General features: G+C 53.2%; 1 protein-coding gene across 1 annotated transcript; it reads right to left on the bottom strand.

The window, feature by feature from the left end:
- Positions 1–555: 555 nt before the first annotated feature.
- Positions 556–17408, bottom strand: Gcm1 (glial cells missing transcription factor 1). Its single transcript, XM_042671947.1, has 6 exons — positions 17356–17408; positions 15225–15412; positions 6238–6490; positions 5328–5440; positions 4377–4505; positions 556–2389 (listed from the first exon to the last, which is right to left on the bottom strand). The coding sequence occupies exons 2-6, from the start codon at positions 15297–15299 to the stop codon at positions 1673–1675; spliced, it is 1287 nt and encodes a 428-aa protein (XP_042527881.1). The 5' UTR covers positions 15300–15412; positions 17356–17408; the 3' UTR covers positions 556–1672.
- Positions 17409–17514: the final 106 nt, after the last annotated feature.

Below are 17514 nucleotides of genomic sequence, written 5' to 3'. Positions count from 1 at the left end.
TATTGGGTCAGCTACTCTGCCAAAGAAAATGGTATTAACTGTGTTTACTAAGCAGTGGCTGATTGCAAGAACCTAGAGAAAGTTTATACAAAGCAGCCAGTGCAACTAGTTCCTACTTTAGCCATTTTATTTGTACCACATTTTTATTAAAACCCCATCATAAGCCAGGGGCTTGGCTGAGAAATGCTCATTGTATATAATTGACTTCAAGCAGCCCAAATGTAAAGAAACACAGAAACCAACTACTGGGAATATTATGCTGGTTTTTGTTGTTGTTTGTGCCAGCACTGGGACTTGAACTCTGGGCCTGGGCACTATCCCTCAGCTGTCCAGCTCAAGACTAGTGCTCTACCACTTGAGCCACAGCGCCACTTCCGGTTTTCTGATGGTTTATTGGAGATAAGAGTCTCGTGGACTTTCCTGCCTGGTTGGCTTTGAACCTTGATCCTCAGATCTCAGCCTCCTGAGTAGCTAGGATGACAGGCGTGAGCTACCGGCGCCCAGCTTGCTTTTATTTTTGAATATTGTACTGTGTGCATTTGTTACCAAACAAACAAAAAAGATCATTTATTTTTTAAAACATTTGTTTATTACATGGTTCATTTCAGAGTTTAGGTCTAGGCTCACCTTCATTCCAAAGGACTTCAGCATTTATACATGGCTACTTGGCCATGTGAACTGCACAGAGGTGTTTCCTTCCTATTTTCTGTTGTTGCTGGGTCTTAAACCCCATGCCCCACACAGCTAAATACATGTTCCACCTCTATGCCATAGCCCTCAGCCCCTAAGAAAGCATTTCTCCCATATTATGAACCTGGCGCCAAGTTAGATGCCCTAAAGGACGGAGGTCAGTGGGTCAGAGGCAAGCTCTAGTGTGAAGGGACCGAAGGGAGGGGAGGGGGAAGGAAAACAGAAACAGCACCCCTGGAGTCCTCTTCCTGTGTCCCTGAGTTTTGCCACTCGTTAGCTTTATAAATAATACCGTTGGGTCATGATTCTCATCTTGACAAGTCTTACAATTGACTAGAAAACTTTGTATTTTCTTGATGCCAGTAGTGGGGCTTGAACTCAGGACCTCATGATCTTGCATAGCTTTTTCACTACAGGCTGGTGTGTTCTACCCCTTGAGCCCCACTCCTGGGCGTTTGTTGGCCTGAGTCTTTCAGATTTGTCCACCCTAGCTGACTGCAAACCTTGATCCTCAGATCTCAGCCTCTTGAACAGCTAGGGTTACAGGCATGAGCCACGGACACCCGGCTTTAAAAAGCACATTTTTAATGAGTGGACCGCATCACAGTGAAAGCATTAAATACTTCATGGAAGAAGACGGTGCTTCCTCTGTCTCCATGTCTTCATTTCAGTTTCCAAGAATGTGTGGATGAAATTCTAAGTTACTCTATTTTCTTTGTACGGTGAACTAAGAAAACCCAACAGATAAAGCCACTGAAAGCCCAAAGCTGCGGGGAGGCAGCAGGGATGCAGCAGCTCACCCTCGGCCGCTCCCGTCTCCATTCCTCAGCGGATGAGCGCTCAGGATGAGAACGTACGTACAACGCGGGCTTTGTGTGTGCTGGCTGCGGCGGCTCTGCGTTTTGGAAACGTTTTCCTAAGGAAGGACATCTTCCAGCCAGCTCCCAAACTCAGGAGAAGGGGGGATGCGGGGGGCGGCAGGTCACCGGAAGGGACAGAGGTTGAGCAGCATCTCGTTGTTGAAGGGATCCAAACCCGTGTACATCGTGTCTTCATCCAGATCCCATTTGTACCCCCGGGGGGGCAGCGGGTACTGCAGGGCTGGGTGGGCGCCGTAGCCCAGCATCGTGGGGTCTTGCTGGGGCCCGGGGCCTGTGGGGGAAGGCACGTAGCCGTGGAAATCCGCAGGCCCTCTTTCCTCGTACAGCTCAGCGCCCGGGTTTGGCCACGTGGGGTGGCCGGCGGCGTGGGTCACGGGTGGTTCCAGCGGCGTGTGCTGGGGGAAGGGCTCCAGGGGGCTCAGCGGGGGGAAGAAGTCACAGGGGCAGCCGGCCAGAGGGAAGGGGTGGCAGCTGTCGTTCAGGGGACTTCTCTCCAAAGCGGCCTGTCTCTGCCTGACCTGCGCGTGGTCATGATCCACGAGGCCCCCCGGGGCGGGGGACGCGGGCGCGCCCGCTCCGTGGCAGGGTCTTCGGCCGGACACCTTGCGCGTCTCCCCGGCGGGCAGCGACTCTGCCAGCGCCGCCGTCTCCCCCACGTCGTGACTTCTCTTGGGGCAGGAGAAGCAGTCGTTCAGAGAGCTCTGCGGGGCCGCGTTAGCTATTACAGGCCCGCCGTAACTACCAGGCAACTGGACGCCTTCCTGGAATGACCAAGTTAAAGGCAAACCGGCCTGGCTCTGGGCTTCCCCGGGGCGAGGCTGCGAAGGAAAGTGGAAAGCCGTGTGAATACGTGGAGCTCACCCAGCCGGCTACCGAGTCACAGCCCCATGCTTCACCGGCTGCTCCTCACTCCCGGCGGGCCTGGAGCCAGACACGCGCCAGCCTCACCACAGCCTCTAGGACAGACAGACAGACAGACAGGCTGCCTGCAGTTCTACCATAGAGCTTTCCGACCAGTGAAGAGCAAGCCACCCACTCTGTGGACTCAGGGGAGTGCTTAAGGTGTTCCTTGTTCACACATGCATCCCAGAGCCTCACTGCTGCTCAGTAAAACTACAGCTTCCAGATGCCATACTCGGTGGAACTCTCGGGGACTCTCTCTCTGTGTCTCTCTCGGTCTCTCTGTCTCTGTCTCTGTCTCCCTCTCTTGTCTCTGTCTCCCCCCCACCCTCTTGACTTCTGTAAGTGTGGAGTTGAGTGTCAGGCCCCATGGTTTGTTTGTGTTTCTCCTGCAGAGATTTTTCTCTGAACCTCATGGCCCTTCTGTTGAGACCCAAGGACCTCTAGAACACGACGTGGCCAATTTGTTTTTCTAAATGAGGGACATGGGTTGTTCTATAGAACCTGGTTGGGAAGTTCTGCTCTCTTGTGCAGAACTATGAGCTTGATAAGAAGTCCGTCTTAAGCCAGGCCCCCGTGGCTCACTCTAGTTTCCTGAGAGGCAGAGTTTGGGAAGATGTAGTTTGAGGCAAACCAAGGCAGAACATTTCGGGAGATCCCCTCCCAACCCACAGCTGAGTGTGGTGGCATGCTAGGCTCGATGGGAGGCCAAGAACGCGGGAATCTTGGTTCAAGGCCCGCCTGCCCAGAGAAGATTGAAAGACTCAATCCCCAAGGAGAGAAGCTGCGAGTGGCAGTGTCTGCAGTGAAGGGAGACGGATGCAGATGGACCACAGCTCAGGCGGGAAGCCAGAGTCTATCTCAAAAATAACCTGTGGAAAACCGGCCCGGGGGCGCGGCTCCGCAGTAGAGCACCCGCCTACACTCAAACACAGATAGTTCTAGGAGGAAAGGGCAGCGGCCAAGTCGAGTGTGGGGGAGGAGACGTGCCCAGGCTGATCTGTGGCTGAGCCACAAAGGTCTGACTACAAAACCACAGGGACCAGGCCAGCGGAGACCTCGCAATCCTGCTGCGTCGGCCTCCTCTGTGCTGGGCTTATGGACTCCGGTCACCACCCTTGGCGTAGACGCAGTTTATTTCATCTTGGTAGTTAAGCCCAGTCAATCATCTGTGTTGAAGACAGATGGACATTTGAGGGACCACTTCCCTCCGGAAAAAAAAGAGGCAGAAAGCTAATATCTTGTTTAGACTATTTCAATTCATTTCTATCCTATCAAAATATAGCATGAGAAATATAGATCAAGGACAAAGTCAATTTTCTTTAAAAACTGTGTCCTACAAATATAAGGAACTTAAGTTTGTTTGTTTTGGGTCCGGTCGTGGGGCCTGAACTCTGGGCCTGGGTGCTGTCCCTCAGCTCTTCAGCTCAAGGCTAGCGCTCTACCACTTGAGCCACAGCACCACTTCTGGCTTTTTTCTTTTTGTTTATGCGGTGCTGAGGAATCGAACCCAGGGCCTCATGCATGCAAGGCTAGCGCTCTACCACTGAGCCACCTTCCCAGCCCAAGGAATTTAAGTTTGTAAGCATGATTCAAAGCCAGTAGATACTGAGAATGAAATCTCCATTCTTTTGGTGAATACATATTTGGGTTTTTCCCCCCCAGTTCTGAGGCTTGAACTCAGGGCCTAGGTGCTGAACTTGAGCTTTTGTTTTGTTCAAGGCTAGTGTTCTACCACTTGAGGCACAGCACCACTTCTGGCTTTTTCTGCGTATGTGGTACTGAGGAATCGAAGCCAGGGTCTCATGCATGGATGTGTATTTGCATTTTGGCACCCCCTGGCCAGTAGAGGAGCAGGCCTTTGCCCTTCCCCAGGGGGAGTGGAGCTTCCTGGGAACGGCTTACCTGCGATTCCCGGCTCCCTGTCACCTTTAAGGAGCCTGAGGCGGAGGCCATGCGGACTTTCTTCATGGCTCTTCTTGCCTCGGCTTCTAACTTGGTCTCGGGCCTGGGGTGATCGTGTTCTCCCTTTGACTTCAAGAAGACAAGGGAAAGAAAAGGACAGAAATCAAGTCGGTGGCCGGGCTGCGAACCCTGGGCAGCGAGCGGAGCTTATTGTAGGTCTCCACGTGTGGCCAGATGGTCTCCTAGTTGGGTGTGGCGTCCAATGAGAGAGAGACCTTGGGGTATTCCCCAGACCCCACACTCACGCTGTCGCCTTTGCTCGCTGCCCCTCATTCCCCGTGATGTTCCCTGTGGGTGATCAGGACACTGACGAACATGGCTTACTCCTTGATACACGCCACCACCACCACTATCATCACCATCATCATCATCATCATCACCATCATCATCATCATCATCATCACCATCAGAACCATCATCATCATCACCATCATCACCATCATCATCATCACCCGCACCCGCGTACAGGATAGGAAACGGAAGCATGCACAAGTAGATTACGCTATCTGCGCAACCTCCCCTAATCTAGCTGGAGCCTGTCCAGCAGACAGCCTTTGTCACCTGTTGGTGTCTCTGCCCCTGCTGTATTTCCTACATACCCCCACAGAGAACTGGGGCTCTGGGAGGTCCCTTGTTGGGGTGTCCAGAACTAGCTCAAAGGCTGTGGGCTGAGCCCCAGAGTAGGGTGCAGGCCGGGTGGGCTCCTGGGGAGTGAGTGCAGGCCCTGGGCCAGCTCCCCGCGGCCCCCACCCCGCCGTGCGCCCCCCCCCCCACATCCTGCGGCCCCCCTCACCCCAACGCGTGCCCCCCCAGCCCGCCACGCGCGGCCCCAGGGCCGTGAGCTGAGCTGTGAGACACTCTGCACAAGCCGCGCACGCGCTGCGGTCCCACCTGGAAGAATATGAAGCGCCCGTCATGCCTCCAGAAGTTGGTGACGGGGAAGCCCCCGTGGCCGCGGCAGGGGATCAGCTTCAGGGGCCCGCTGCAGTTGGGGCAGCATCTCCCTGGGGAAGGACAGAGGGAAGTGACCGGCCGGGCCTCCTGCGGCCGGCGGGCGGCCTGACCCAGGCGGGCGCAGCCCCGTCCCAACGCGGACCGGGGAAGCAGCGGCCGCCAGCGGGCGTTGCGCGGGCCGTGAGCTCTTCTGAGCAGAGGAAAGGAAGCCTTTCATTCCCCGAGTCGAAGGAAGGGGCCACGAGGGAGCCACGGGAGAGGACAGCCAGCAGATGCTGACTAAAGCCAGGATGGCTGAAGCAGGTCCCCCGGGGCGCGGTCCTGGAGACCCACGACGGGAAGGAACGCGAGTGGCCGCCTGCGAGTGAGCAGGGCGCCGGCACGCCGGCAGTTACAGCCCACCGAGCGAGGGAAGTCAGAAGAGCACGGCCGCTTGGGACCCCCGGGACGGAATGGCGCGGACCGCCGACCGGGGGGCCGCGTGGGGACCCACGCCCCGGGGGGGCCGCGGGCGCACACGCGTGTCTCCTAATCTTGGCACACGTCACCAGCGAGGCCTACCTGGTCCTTTAACCCAGGTTCAAAGCACCTTGAGCACTCAACTGGGAGGACCTCAGGTCAGGTCATTCAACCCAACATAGCAGCTGGGTAGGAGCTCGGGATGGGGGGGCCTGTGGATGGATACTGGGGGTGCAGGCACGGCTGACTTTCCCTGAGCCCGTTCCACACCGCACGGCCGCGTGCCCTGGGGATGTGTGGGGACGCGAGGCCCATCGAGGCGGGGGGGGGGGGGGGGGGGGGGGGGGGGGGGCCGCCACCAGCTCCCCGCGCCGGCCGCCACACTCACGCTGCTGCTTCTGCCGGGCCTTGTCGCAGATGGCGGGGCGCAGGTAGATCTTGCGCCCCTCGGCGGTGGAGCAGTCCCGGCCGCACACCACCACGCCCAGGCAGGACTTCTTGAGGATGCGGGAGTTGTGGTTGTTGGTGTTGCGCATGGCCCAGCTGCTGAGGTGGCGCTGCGCGCTGCGGTCCTCCGAGCTGTACACGCGCTTCACGTACGAGTCCGGCCACTCCTGGAACCAGTCGGTCCTCGTCACGTTCTAAGCGAAGCACAGACGGCACCGTTAGAGCTGAAGCCCCCAAACAGACCCCAGGAGAGGCCGGGGATCCGGCCCAGGCAGAGCGGGGCCCAGGCCTCTGCCCGTGGAGGAATCCGGGAGCTGGGAAGCCAGCAGCAAATGCAGCAACATCCACGCAGCACCCCGACTCCGCGCCCAAAGACAGGGCCCCGCCGAGTTCTAACCGCTGCCACCCCAGTCGACCCCCAGAGAAGGAATGAGCCTCTCTCCGTGAGGAGTTTTGAGGGAAGGACTATCGTCCCAGTCCTACACAAAGCCCAGCAGAAGCCTTGTGGCAGGAAGGAAGATGGTGTCACACGGGTACCTTCTTAAGTCTCCTCCAAGGCCGGGCAAAGTCACCACAGATACCCAGTGCGGGCTCAGAACCCCGGCTCAGAAAGGGTCCCGCCTCCTCCTCTGCACCAAGGGGATTCTCTGCCCCTCTTCCTGCACCTCAGATAGCCGAGGGCTCAGAAGAGCTGTGTTCCGGTGAGCGCAGACACGGGAGCTGTGGACCCGTGGACGCAGAGTTTTCAGTTTTGCAAGATGAGAAAGTTCTAGAGATTGATGATAGAATGGTTTGTGTACAGTGACAACCACCACACTATCCATTTAAAGAGGAGTAAGATGGTAAGTTTTATATTGTGCGTTATATTACTACTATTACTATACCAAAACTTATAAGATAACAGATGTGCAGAGCTAGAGTCCTTATAGAGTAATTATTTTGCTTCCTGATCCCCCATTTCATTTTTTTTTGGGGGGGGGGTCCGGTCGTGGGGCCTGAACTCTGGGCCTGGGCGCTGTCCCTCAGCTCTTCAGCTCAAGGCTAGCGCTCTACCACTTGAGCCACAGCGCCACTTCCGGCTTTTTTCTTTTTGCTTATGTGGTGCTGAGGAATCGAACCCAGGGCTTCAGGCATGCAAGGCAAGCGCTCTACCACTGAGCCACCTTACCAGCCCTCCCCCATTTCTTGTCCAGTAAAATATCCCTGAGGCCTGTCGACCTCAGGGTTTTTCTGAGGGTGAAGTATCATGTGTATAAAGTGTTAACACAACATACACCCTGGTCAGGGTCGGGCGGCTCCTCCACACCTCACAGATGGTCCTCAGAAGCCATCGCGAGTGACCAGATGGTCTCGGCAGCCAGACTTAGGTTGAGCCCATGCATCCCACAGCCTTCCAACACATGGCCTAGGGGTAAGGATATTTTATCTAGAAGAGTCTAGAAGGTCAGCCTAAAAGACTCTGGAAGGTTCTGAAGGTTCTGAAGGAGAGATCAACCAGGGAACCTCTCTCTTACTTCTCCAGCGAGAAAGCACAGTGTGGAAAAGAGCGGCAAGAATGGTCTGAAGGGAGACCGCACACGCGCGTCTCTGTCAGGTGGGTGGGAGTTCCTGGCCTGAGCGCTGGCGGTCACTCCGAGTGGGCTGTGAGTGGAACTGGAGGAGAGGCTGGGGCTTCTGCTCCCCAGTCAGCTCTAGGAGTTGCTCACCGGGAGGCATGGCAGGTGGGTGGCAGACAGGGCCTGACCTCCGCAGGCTTTGCCTTCTCCCCCCGGGCCTCTGCTCCCTCTGAGCCTGGTTGCTGTCCCTACCTCCCGCCTTAACTCTCCCTCTCGCTCTTCCTTCTCCCTTCTGACTGAAAGCCTAGACTCTACTGTGTGGATTCCTTGCACAGAAATGCCCTGGAAAGAATAATAGAGTATCTTACCATGGAAAGAATGAAAAATGCAGCTTAAAGCGCTTAAAGGAGGCGTGTACTACCTTGAGGAATTCAGCGGACCAGATTTATATTATTCCAGCACAATGCACACTTAGCAGGACAGTGAAGGCCAGCAAGTCCGAGGCGCGTGGACGAAAGCTGATCTGTGCGTGTTTTCAAGATGAATGGCTGCAGCCGGGTGCCAGTGGCCCACACCTGTAACCCTAGCTACTCAGGAGGCTGAGATCTGAGGATCCAGGTTCAAGGCCAGCCCAGGCAGGAAAGTCCTCAAGACTTATCCCCAATGAACCACCAGAAATCTGGAAGTGGTGCTCAAGTGGTAGAGTGCTCACCTTGAGCTGAAGAGCTGAGGGACAGCGCCCAGGCCCAGAGTTCAAGCCCCATGACTGCCCCCACCACACACCAAAAGAATGACTGCACCATTCAGAAGGAACCGGTGTTTATGAGCACTATCAGTTGTTCAAATTGAGCAAAGTCTCCCGCTGGAGGGGAGGACTCACACCTTTCCAGCCACTTCCTCCCATATGGTGACCTCCACACCCTCATTTTCTAGTTCCATTAACAGTGGGGTAATAAGTTGGACAGTGTGTGCACTGATAAAATTGCTAGGCATAGAGCCAGGCTCCAGTGGCTCATGCCTGTCATCCTAGCGACTCAGGAGGCAGAGATCTGAGGACTGAGCTGCAAAGGCAGCCCAGGCAGGAAAGTTCATGAGACTCTTATCTCTAGGTAACCAGCAAAAAGCCAGAAGTGGAGCAGTGGCTCAAGTGGTAAAGCACCAGTCTTGAGTGAAAAAGCCAACCAAGGGTGCAAGGCCCCAAGTTCAAGCCCCAGTATAGGTCTGTACACATGTGCGCACACACGCACACACACGCACACACGCACACACACCATAGGCATAAATGTGATTACATCAAACTCCCCTTGACTGCTTGTTTATTCCTATTCTTTCGATTTGACATTTCATGGAATCTTTGGTATCTTTTTTTTCATAGCAATTATGAGAAAAGTTAGACTCAAATAATGCAAAAATTCTAAATGTCAAATGGACAATAAGGATCCCTAAAAGTCTTTTAATTTAAGGTGTCAGAGAGGTAAATTTACAAAACAAAGCAGAATCACTTCTTAAATCTTGGTTAACGACTCCCCATACAACCTTTCCTTCCATTCCTCCAGGGACCCATTCATTCCCGGCCTCATCTCAGGCTGACCTGGAACTCCCACCCCCTCTGCTCAGCCTCCCCAGCACTGAGATTACAGGCGTGCAGCACCGTGCCCACTGCCTCTTCTTTTTAGATCCTTTGTTTAGTTTAATTTCTAACCTTGCATGGGTAACTGTTTGTTTTTCCTCTTGGTTAAGAAGTTTATCATTGAAAGGGAATATTCCTAAGGTCTCCCACATGTACATCTAACTGAGTTGTATTTTATTTTATTTTTTGAAAGTTTTCACAAGGATTTAGTTTAGTATAACAGGGCTAAAGTAGAAATAAGTAGAACCCTAGAGAAATATTTCTTGCTTGCCATGCAGAAAATAGGCATTAAGGGGCTGGGAAGTTGGCTCAGTGGTAGAGCGCTTGCCTTGCATGCCTGAGGCCCTGGGTTCGATTCCTCAGCACCACATAAGCAAAACAAAAAAAGCCGGAAGTGGTTCTAACCTTGAGCTGAAGAGCTGAGGGACAGTGCCCAGGCCCAGAGTTCAGGCCCCACGACCGGACCCCAAAAAAAAAAAAAAAAGAAAATAGGCATTAAAGATTTTTCTAATTTCTATTTTAAAATCTCCTGGATAACACCATCAGGAGTTTAATAGAGATTTCTAGGTATTGGACGAAGTTCAGGGGCACCCAGGGCTACATAGTGAGATGCTGTCTCTTGAAAGAAAGAAAAATAAGGAGTGGAGAGAGGAGGGAGGGGAGCTGAGGGGAGCTGGGGGAGGGGCCCAGGACCTTGGTTTAGTGTGGCTTTGGCCATGAGTTTGATTTCACAACTCTGTGCTCAAGAATAAACTGACTCAAGACATTTGAGCTATTGAAACCATCTTACTGCTGCTGCTGAGAGGTGGGTAATGGCAGGACTGGTCCCCCTTTCCTTTCCTGTAAAATGGGGTACTATTTAGGAGAAATGGGCACTGAATTTATTCTCAAGAGGTGAGTGTGTGTGTGTGTGTGTGTGTGTGTGTGTGTGTAAAAGCGTGCACGTGTGGGATAAATGGGTTTTGAACTCAGGGCCTGACCACTGTCCCCCAGCCTTCTCCCTCAAGGTTGGTGCTCCACCACTTGAACCACAGCTGGCTTTTTGCTGGTTCATTGGAGATAAATGTCTTCTGGACTTTCCTGCCTGGCTGGCTTCAAACCAGGATCCTTGGAGCTCAGCCTCCTGCGTTGCTAAGATTACAAGGGTGAGCCACTGGCACCCAGCCTCATCCTCCATTTTTTTTAACCTAAAGGATAAAAGCATTGTTACAAAGTTAAGAATGAGAGTCAGTACTGACAAGAGTGGATGGATCCATCGCTGCCAGCCCATTGGTGGAGTCTAGATCTCAGCCTCATGTCATCATCCTGTAACCCCGTTTGTAAAGGAGGAGAGGCCCTCTCAGCCCTGAGCCTGTGGCCTGGCCGGAGCCAGCAAGCTCTAAGGCAATGGTGTTGTACTGACCTCGTGTCCAGGAGGTGTGGGGTGAGGTGCACGGCGGGGGGGCACCCAGCCGGGAGTAAGGAGGCTTTTGCCCTACCAGCTGCAGGTCCAGCGCCTGTGCGTCAGGCCTTGTGACCCTGGGCGCCCCCTGGGAGCTCTTCCCAAGCCCCCCACACCGCCTTCCAGGCCCGTGGGACCCCAGCTGCTCTTGCTAAACACATGTGCACCATTCCTGCAAGGGGCCCGGCCGAGAGCCTTCGGAATACATCCGTCCCGGGCAGGCTGCCTCTGCCAGAGAGACAAGGGCTGACTGCTGTCCTTGTTCAAGTCCCTCTGCGCCCCCCAACGTGCGAACACGGGGCCATGCCAACACATGTGGGGAAGGGAATGAGGCTCCGTGGCGCAGTAGCCCTCAGCCTTCCCTGGTGAATGGTGAATTCTGGCCACTCAAATGCATCTGAAAATACCTGCCTAGCAGGTACAAGGTCCTGAGTTCAAATCATAATTCTAATTTCTAAAAAAAGGCTGCCTCAGATGGAAACGTTAAATGGGAACCCTTTGTCCAACCTTTCCATGTTTCGAAAATAAAATTGAAAAACAAAACAACTATGTTATTTGTAAATGGGAAATTTTACAAGAACTTCAAGACTTGGCATTGGGCCCTCTGAGTCCAACCAGGACTAGCAGGGTTACTGGGAGACCCCGTGGAAACAGCCCCTAGGCAAAAAGAGGCTAGACCCCCACCTCCCACACAGCCTCCACCACAGCCTCCTAGCTCAGCCCCTCCTTGGGTGGGATAATGAGAAGAAATGCAGGTCCGTAGCAGACAAGGGGGCACACATGCACCCTGGGTTTCATTTAGCCATGAAGAAGAACATCCAGTCACTTGCAGGAAAGGGGATGGAACTGAGATTGACTTAAATGAAATAAGCCAGACTCAGAAAGACAGGCAGTGCCTATTTTCCCTGGTGGGCGGAATTTGGGGGGTGGGGAAGGACAGAAAATAAGAGGAGAGCTGTTAGGAACAGGAAAGAGGAGAGGAGGGGAAGGGAGGGTAACTGCGGCTGGACGTGATTGAAGCATGCACGCGTGTGCTCGGGAATGTCACCACGAAACCTCTTTGAGCAACTAATAGATGCCAATAAAAAGGAAATCAAACCCATTCCATTGTATTGAACCTAGTATTACCCTTTTCTTTCTTAACAACTCTGTAAAAATTCCTTGTAACTTCTGCAGTACACAACATGCTTTGGAAAACACTGGTCTGAAGCGCTTAGCGCAGGTCCTGTGAGGAAGCCCTGCTGTGAGTTAACAGAGGAAGTGAGAAAGTCTAGGGGTCCAGATGGCTCACACAGTGAGCCATGAAGCCTGGCTTCACACCACCACCACCACGCCCCGCCCTGGCCAGGGGCCCGCCTGGCCACGCCCCCCCACTGCACCACACCCCGCCCCACCAGGCCACGCCCCTCCACTGCCACCACACCCCACCCCGGCCACGCCCCTGTCCACTGCCACCATGCCCCGCCCAGCCCCACCCCGTCCACCACCACCACCACCACCACCACCATGCCCTGCCCCTGGCCACGCCCCTCCACCACCACCACGCCCTGCCTAGCCACGCCCCTCCACCACCACCACGCCCTGTCCATGCCCCATCCATCCTCAGCCCAAGAGCATGAGGCTGACTCCCGAAATCCGACAGACTCGAGAGGCTTGCAGGAGAGCATGCACCTCACTTTAAGAAGGGGAAAGGGAATTTCAGAAGAGGGAGCTGATTCTAAAAGGGTCTGCCATACTGTGCTTGAACTCAAATCCAAGGCTTGTGTCTCCAAGTCTGGAGTTTTGCACACCTGCTGTTGAGAAGTGTGGGAGACAGCGTGACTTTTCACCTCACCTGGTTGTTAGTATAATTCCAGAAGCTCCTGAACTGTCGGGAAGGGATGGTCTTGTGTCTGCTCAGACATGTTAAGGGATGTTTGCATGTTTTGTTACTTCCCTGCTGCATTTAAATAAGTTGAGTTTGCTTAACTACTTCCATGAACCAGGGTGGTAGAAACTATAAACTACAAACGATGCAAAAGAGAATGTGTGTTTTTGCCCTTTGCCTTGGCGCCGTGTCCTGGCTGGTTAAGAATGCTTTTGTTTTGAAAGTCCCTGTTGGGACAGGACTTCTCTAAGCCAAGTTTTGCTCCAGGGAAGTTGCTTCTTTATTTACAGATGTGATAGTTGATACAGATCCTGTTTCAAGGGGGAAAATGCCTGTGGATCCCAGAGTCTCCTGCCTGTCCTCTGAGCCCTGCCTGGGACTGGGACATTGGGACGTTTCTTAGGGATTTTCTGTTTGTTCATGTCCATCTCCTAGCTGGGGACTGCAATCATGAAGTTAGAAATAGAGTCCTCCCTGGACACTATGTTGAAAATGAACTACACAACTTATGAGTGTGAATGGGAGGGGAAAAGTAGGAGAGAGTGAGGGACAAGGTGACCTTGTCCAAAAAGAACTGCACTCCTCACCTGACTTACGCGACTATAACCGCTCTGTACATCGCCTTGATAATAACAACTAAAAATTTTAAAGAAATAGGCAGAAATAGGAATCCCTGAGCCAAGAGAGTACAATTTACCGCTCTAATCGTCATCATACTAGCCAAAAGCAGCTACAGACACACCCTAAGACGGACGGGGCGGCTCTGCTGTGCTCACGTAACGACCCTTCTATGAGCGGGAAGTTCCATCTTCTGCCTCTCCTGAGACGTGTCAGGGAGACTAGAACGAGAATGTGAAGAGAAACACACACAGAAGCAGAAGGAGGCAGCGAGGGTGGGAATCCAGAACGGCTGTTAGTTGAGGCTGGGGGAGAATTCAAATCCCGGTTCTTCAGAATGGAGAATCATTGTGATGGAGCAGTAATGAGGAGAAATGACCATGGTCTAGGGCCCAGGGCGCGCGTGTGTGTGTGTGTGTGTGTGTGTGTGTGTGTGTGTGTGTGTGAGACCTTTGCACAAGGCTACCAGCGAAAACACCTATGCCAAGAGGTGAGACGAAGTGACAGGCCCGGAGAATCAAGTTTACATAACAGATGCCCAGCGTCTGCCCCTCCAGCTACGAGAGTGAGAGGCTCAGGCTCCCAGGCCGGCCTGGGCACAGGAGCCGCTGGTGACAGTGGTGGCTGCTTGTCACCCAGCCACCATGGGAAGTATAAAATAACAGGCAGATCACAGTCCATGTGCATGTTTGGGCAGGAACTGAGACCCCACCTCAAAAACAACGACAACAAAAAAAAACTAGGAAGGCTGGGAAGGTGGCTCTCTAAGAGGTAGAGTGCTAGCCTTGAGCAAAAGAACCTCACGGACAGTGCCTAGGCCCCGAGTTCAAGCCCCAGGACCAGTGGGAAACACAAAACAAAAATCCAGGACGTGTTAGTTCTGGGAGTGTGTAGTGTTAGAACACATGACCAGCCATGACAAGGACTTGAATTCAGTCCCTAGATCCCTAACAACTGAAGTAAAGTGGATGCCAGCCAGGCACAGCGATGCATGCCTGCAGCGCCAGACACCGCAATGCATGCCTGCAGTGCCAGCACCTGGAGGCAGAGGCAAGAGAACGAGGAATCCAAGAGCAGCCCGCACCGCATGTCCATCTGAGAATACCCAAGGCTACCTGGCCATACCCTCCTCAAAAAGCAAAAATAAAAACACAAGTCAGCCGGGCGCTGGTGGCTCACACCTGCCATCCTAGCTGAGATCTGAGGATCATGGTTCAAAGCCAGCCTGGGCAGGAAAGTCTGCTAGACTTTCATTAACCACTAGAAAACTGGAAGTGGCGCTGTGGCTCACGTGGTAGAGCGCTAGCCTTGAGCTGAAGAGCTGAGGGACAGTGCCCAGGCCCAGAGTTCAAGCCCCGCGCCAAAAAACAAAACACAAGTCAAAGGCCATAGCCATGATCAAAGACCTTCAGAAATAGAAGCGTTCTCTCTCCAGAAAGCAATCCTGTGCGGGCGGGCGTGGGGAACCTTCCGGAAGATCTGCGTGACCCTGTGCTATTTCACAAGTGCACATTCCCCGGGCCTTCCCAGTATGAGAGCTTACATATCATAAATAGTCTTCGTGAGCAAATACATTATCCAGGCTGCTCTCCTTCCAGCCAGCTTTGAAAAAGCAGCTCAGTGCCCTTTGCTGGGTCCCGGGGGCGCCTGGGAAGCACGGAGCCCCTGGGTTCCTGGGTTCGGATCGTCTAGCTCCCGCGTCTCGGCTCTCTGGGCCCATGGAAGCGGGGAGGGCTTACCCAGCCAGGACCCTCACCTCTTCCCCTTAGGTCCTAGCAGGTTCGCAGTGCCGGCAGCAGGGCGGGGTGGGCCCTACCTGCGGCAGTTTGATGTCGTTGATGTCCCAGCTCGACACCTCCCTGCTGTCCTTCTCCACGTCCTCGCATTCCATTGTGAGCCCAGGCCCGGTCAGTGTCTTTCCACCCACCCTGCAGGTTCTGCTCTCGAAAGTTCTCGATGTGGCTGGACCTGAGCACTCAAGCACAGACCCCAGAAGACAGCTTCCTGAGGCCAAAAAAGAAAAAGATAGGCAAGAAATTAAAAATCAGGCCTGTCTGCTAGAACCATGTTTGCACTGGCTTCTTCGCAGGACCCAGTATTCACCAAAAAGCCGGGTGCTGCAGAAGCCGCTGCCAAGCTGGCTGCGATACCCCGGGGGGAGCTGCGGAGCGGGAGGGACAGGTGGCCTCACCATCTTTGCTCTCTCTGGGGTTAGGGCTTCCTGGGTCATGGCTAGGCCCCGGCCAGGGTCTAGCAACGCAGGCCTCAGGAAGAATCGTTGCTGTCCATCAGCAGCTTCTGTACAGGTCAGGAGCAGAACTGGCTTGCACTGGCTTCCACAGAAACGTATTTAAATAAACTAGCTAATATGTTGACGTTGGAGTTATTTAGAAGTGTGCTGGTGGACCTCAGGGGCTGTGGGGGATCCTTGTGGTCTCCTCTCCACATGCTGGGCAACACGTATCTCTGAGTGGCATCGGCTACTATCTTAGGCTAGCAGATTGCTCTGAACCCTGACATCGGCTCCTCGGCCTGGGTACTGTTGACCTTGGGAGAGATGGCTCTGTGTCGTGGGGTGACCTTGCAGAACATGGGGCTGGAGCCTGGGCTCCACCCACTGGGTACCCGGGCTCCACTGTACGAGGCTGTAGAGCTACTGAAGAGTAAACTCAGCTACAAGCTACGCTAGCCATCTGGAGCTTAGCAAGTCCAGCGAACTCTGCTGGGTGGTTATTTATCTTTATTTAATAGGAACATCTGTCCATCATTGAGGTCCACTACTGCAAAGCATGTGTGTGTGTGTGTGTGTGTGTGTGTGTGTGTGTGTGTGTGTGTGTGTGTGTATGTGTGTGTGTATAAAACTGCATTGGAGGGCTGGGAAGGTGGCTCAGTGGTAGAGTGCTTGCCTTGCATGCCTGAGGCCCTGGGTTCGATTCCTCAGCACCACATAAGCAAAAAGAAAAAAGCCGGAAGCGGCGCTGTGGCTCAAGTGGTAGAGCACTAGCCTTGAGCTGAAGAGCTGAGGGACCGCGCCCAGACCAGAGTTCAGGCCCCACAACCGGACCCAAAAAAAAAAACTGCTTTGGACATGTAAATGAGTTTGGCCCATTAAATAATGAGTGAAAAAAGGGCTCTTCATCCTCTACCCAACCTTCTCACGCCTAGTGGTTCTAAGATTCAAAAAGAGTGAAGTCCAGCTCTCCAGCTTGAACACAGACACCCTGTATGAAATGCCCAAACGAGAGAGAGAGAGAGAGAGAGAGAGAGAGAGAGAAGCCTACAGTTTCTGTGTGTATTTGCAGCAGTAGAAATCAAATCCAGCATCTCAAACATGACAAGCAAGTGCCCTACCACCGACGTACATCCGAGCCCACTCTTACGAATTTGAAGTAACAATGCTCTAGGTGGTAAATACACACCGTGTTAACTGAAGCAGCGTCTGACCTTAGTTCAAACGTAAATGACTAGAGAAGACATGCATGTCAAGTGGCAGGTGTAGGAACTTTCCTCTTTGAAGAAGAAAGTGGTCCCAACAGCGAGAGATTTAATAGAACAACAACATAGAATAGATGATTTCTAGGGCTGAGAGTTGTCAAATTTGTATTTTCCAAAACCCAAAACATTCTTTCAAGCCAAGCTGTATAGAACATAATTAATTCTCTTGTTTGTTTTCAAAGCAAGGGAAGATAAAGTTAAAAAAAAAAAACTTACTTGAAAAAAAAGACTTAAAAAAAAGTTTTCTGGAATAAATGAGTGAGTATTCGTTTAATATTTCCCCAGAGATTAAAAACAAACTAGAGGAAAGAAGACACTGCTTCTAGCTCTAAAGTGAGCTCAGTTTCCACTAGGATAAATGCTGTCACAATCTCCTTTGAAAAGCATTTGGATCCCACACTCATCATTTCTATGGAAGAGGAGGAGGCGGGGGGTGGGGGGGAGCTACTTACCTCCCAACGTCTTCTTGGGGCCACGGATGCCTCTGGGTCACAACCATCTCATCTCCGCTCCTGGTCCGGGCAGGCTCTGGTCATTTTCTGGGTTGACCGCTGTTCCCTATTCATTCCAGGTCAGGGTACATTATGCTAATGAGCTCTGGCAAAGGTCCA

This window comes from Dipodomys spectabilis, unplaced genomic scaffold, assembly GCF_019054845.1.
Source record: "Dipodomys spectabilis isolate Male_0828 unplaced genomic scaffold, ASM1905484v1 ptg000669l, whole genome shotgun sequence".
NCBI classification, from domain to species: domain Eukaryota; kingdom Metazoa; phylum Chordata; class Mammalia; order Rodentia; family Heteromyidae; genus Dipodomys; species Dipodomys spectabilis.
Note: the sequence above shows the minus strand (reverse complement) of the source record. Positions and strands in the feature narration are given on the sequence as shown.

Coding starts and splice junctions, on each gene's coding strand:
- Gcm1 (XM_042671947.1), bottom strand. CDS start 15,299: ATGGAATGCGAGGACGTGGAGAAGGACAGCAGGGAGGTGTCGAGCTGG. Junction 4,506..5,327: donor GGCGCTTCATATTCTTCCAG/GTGGGACCGCAG, acceptor GTCTTCTTGAAG/TCAAAGGGAGAACACGATCA. Junction 2,390..4,376: donor CAGGGAGCCGGGAATCGCAG/GTAAGCCGTTCC, acceptor TTTCCTTCGCAG/CCTCGCCCCGGGGAAGCCCA.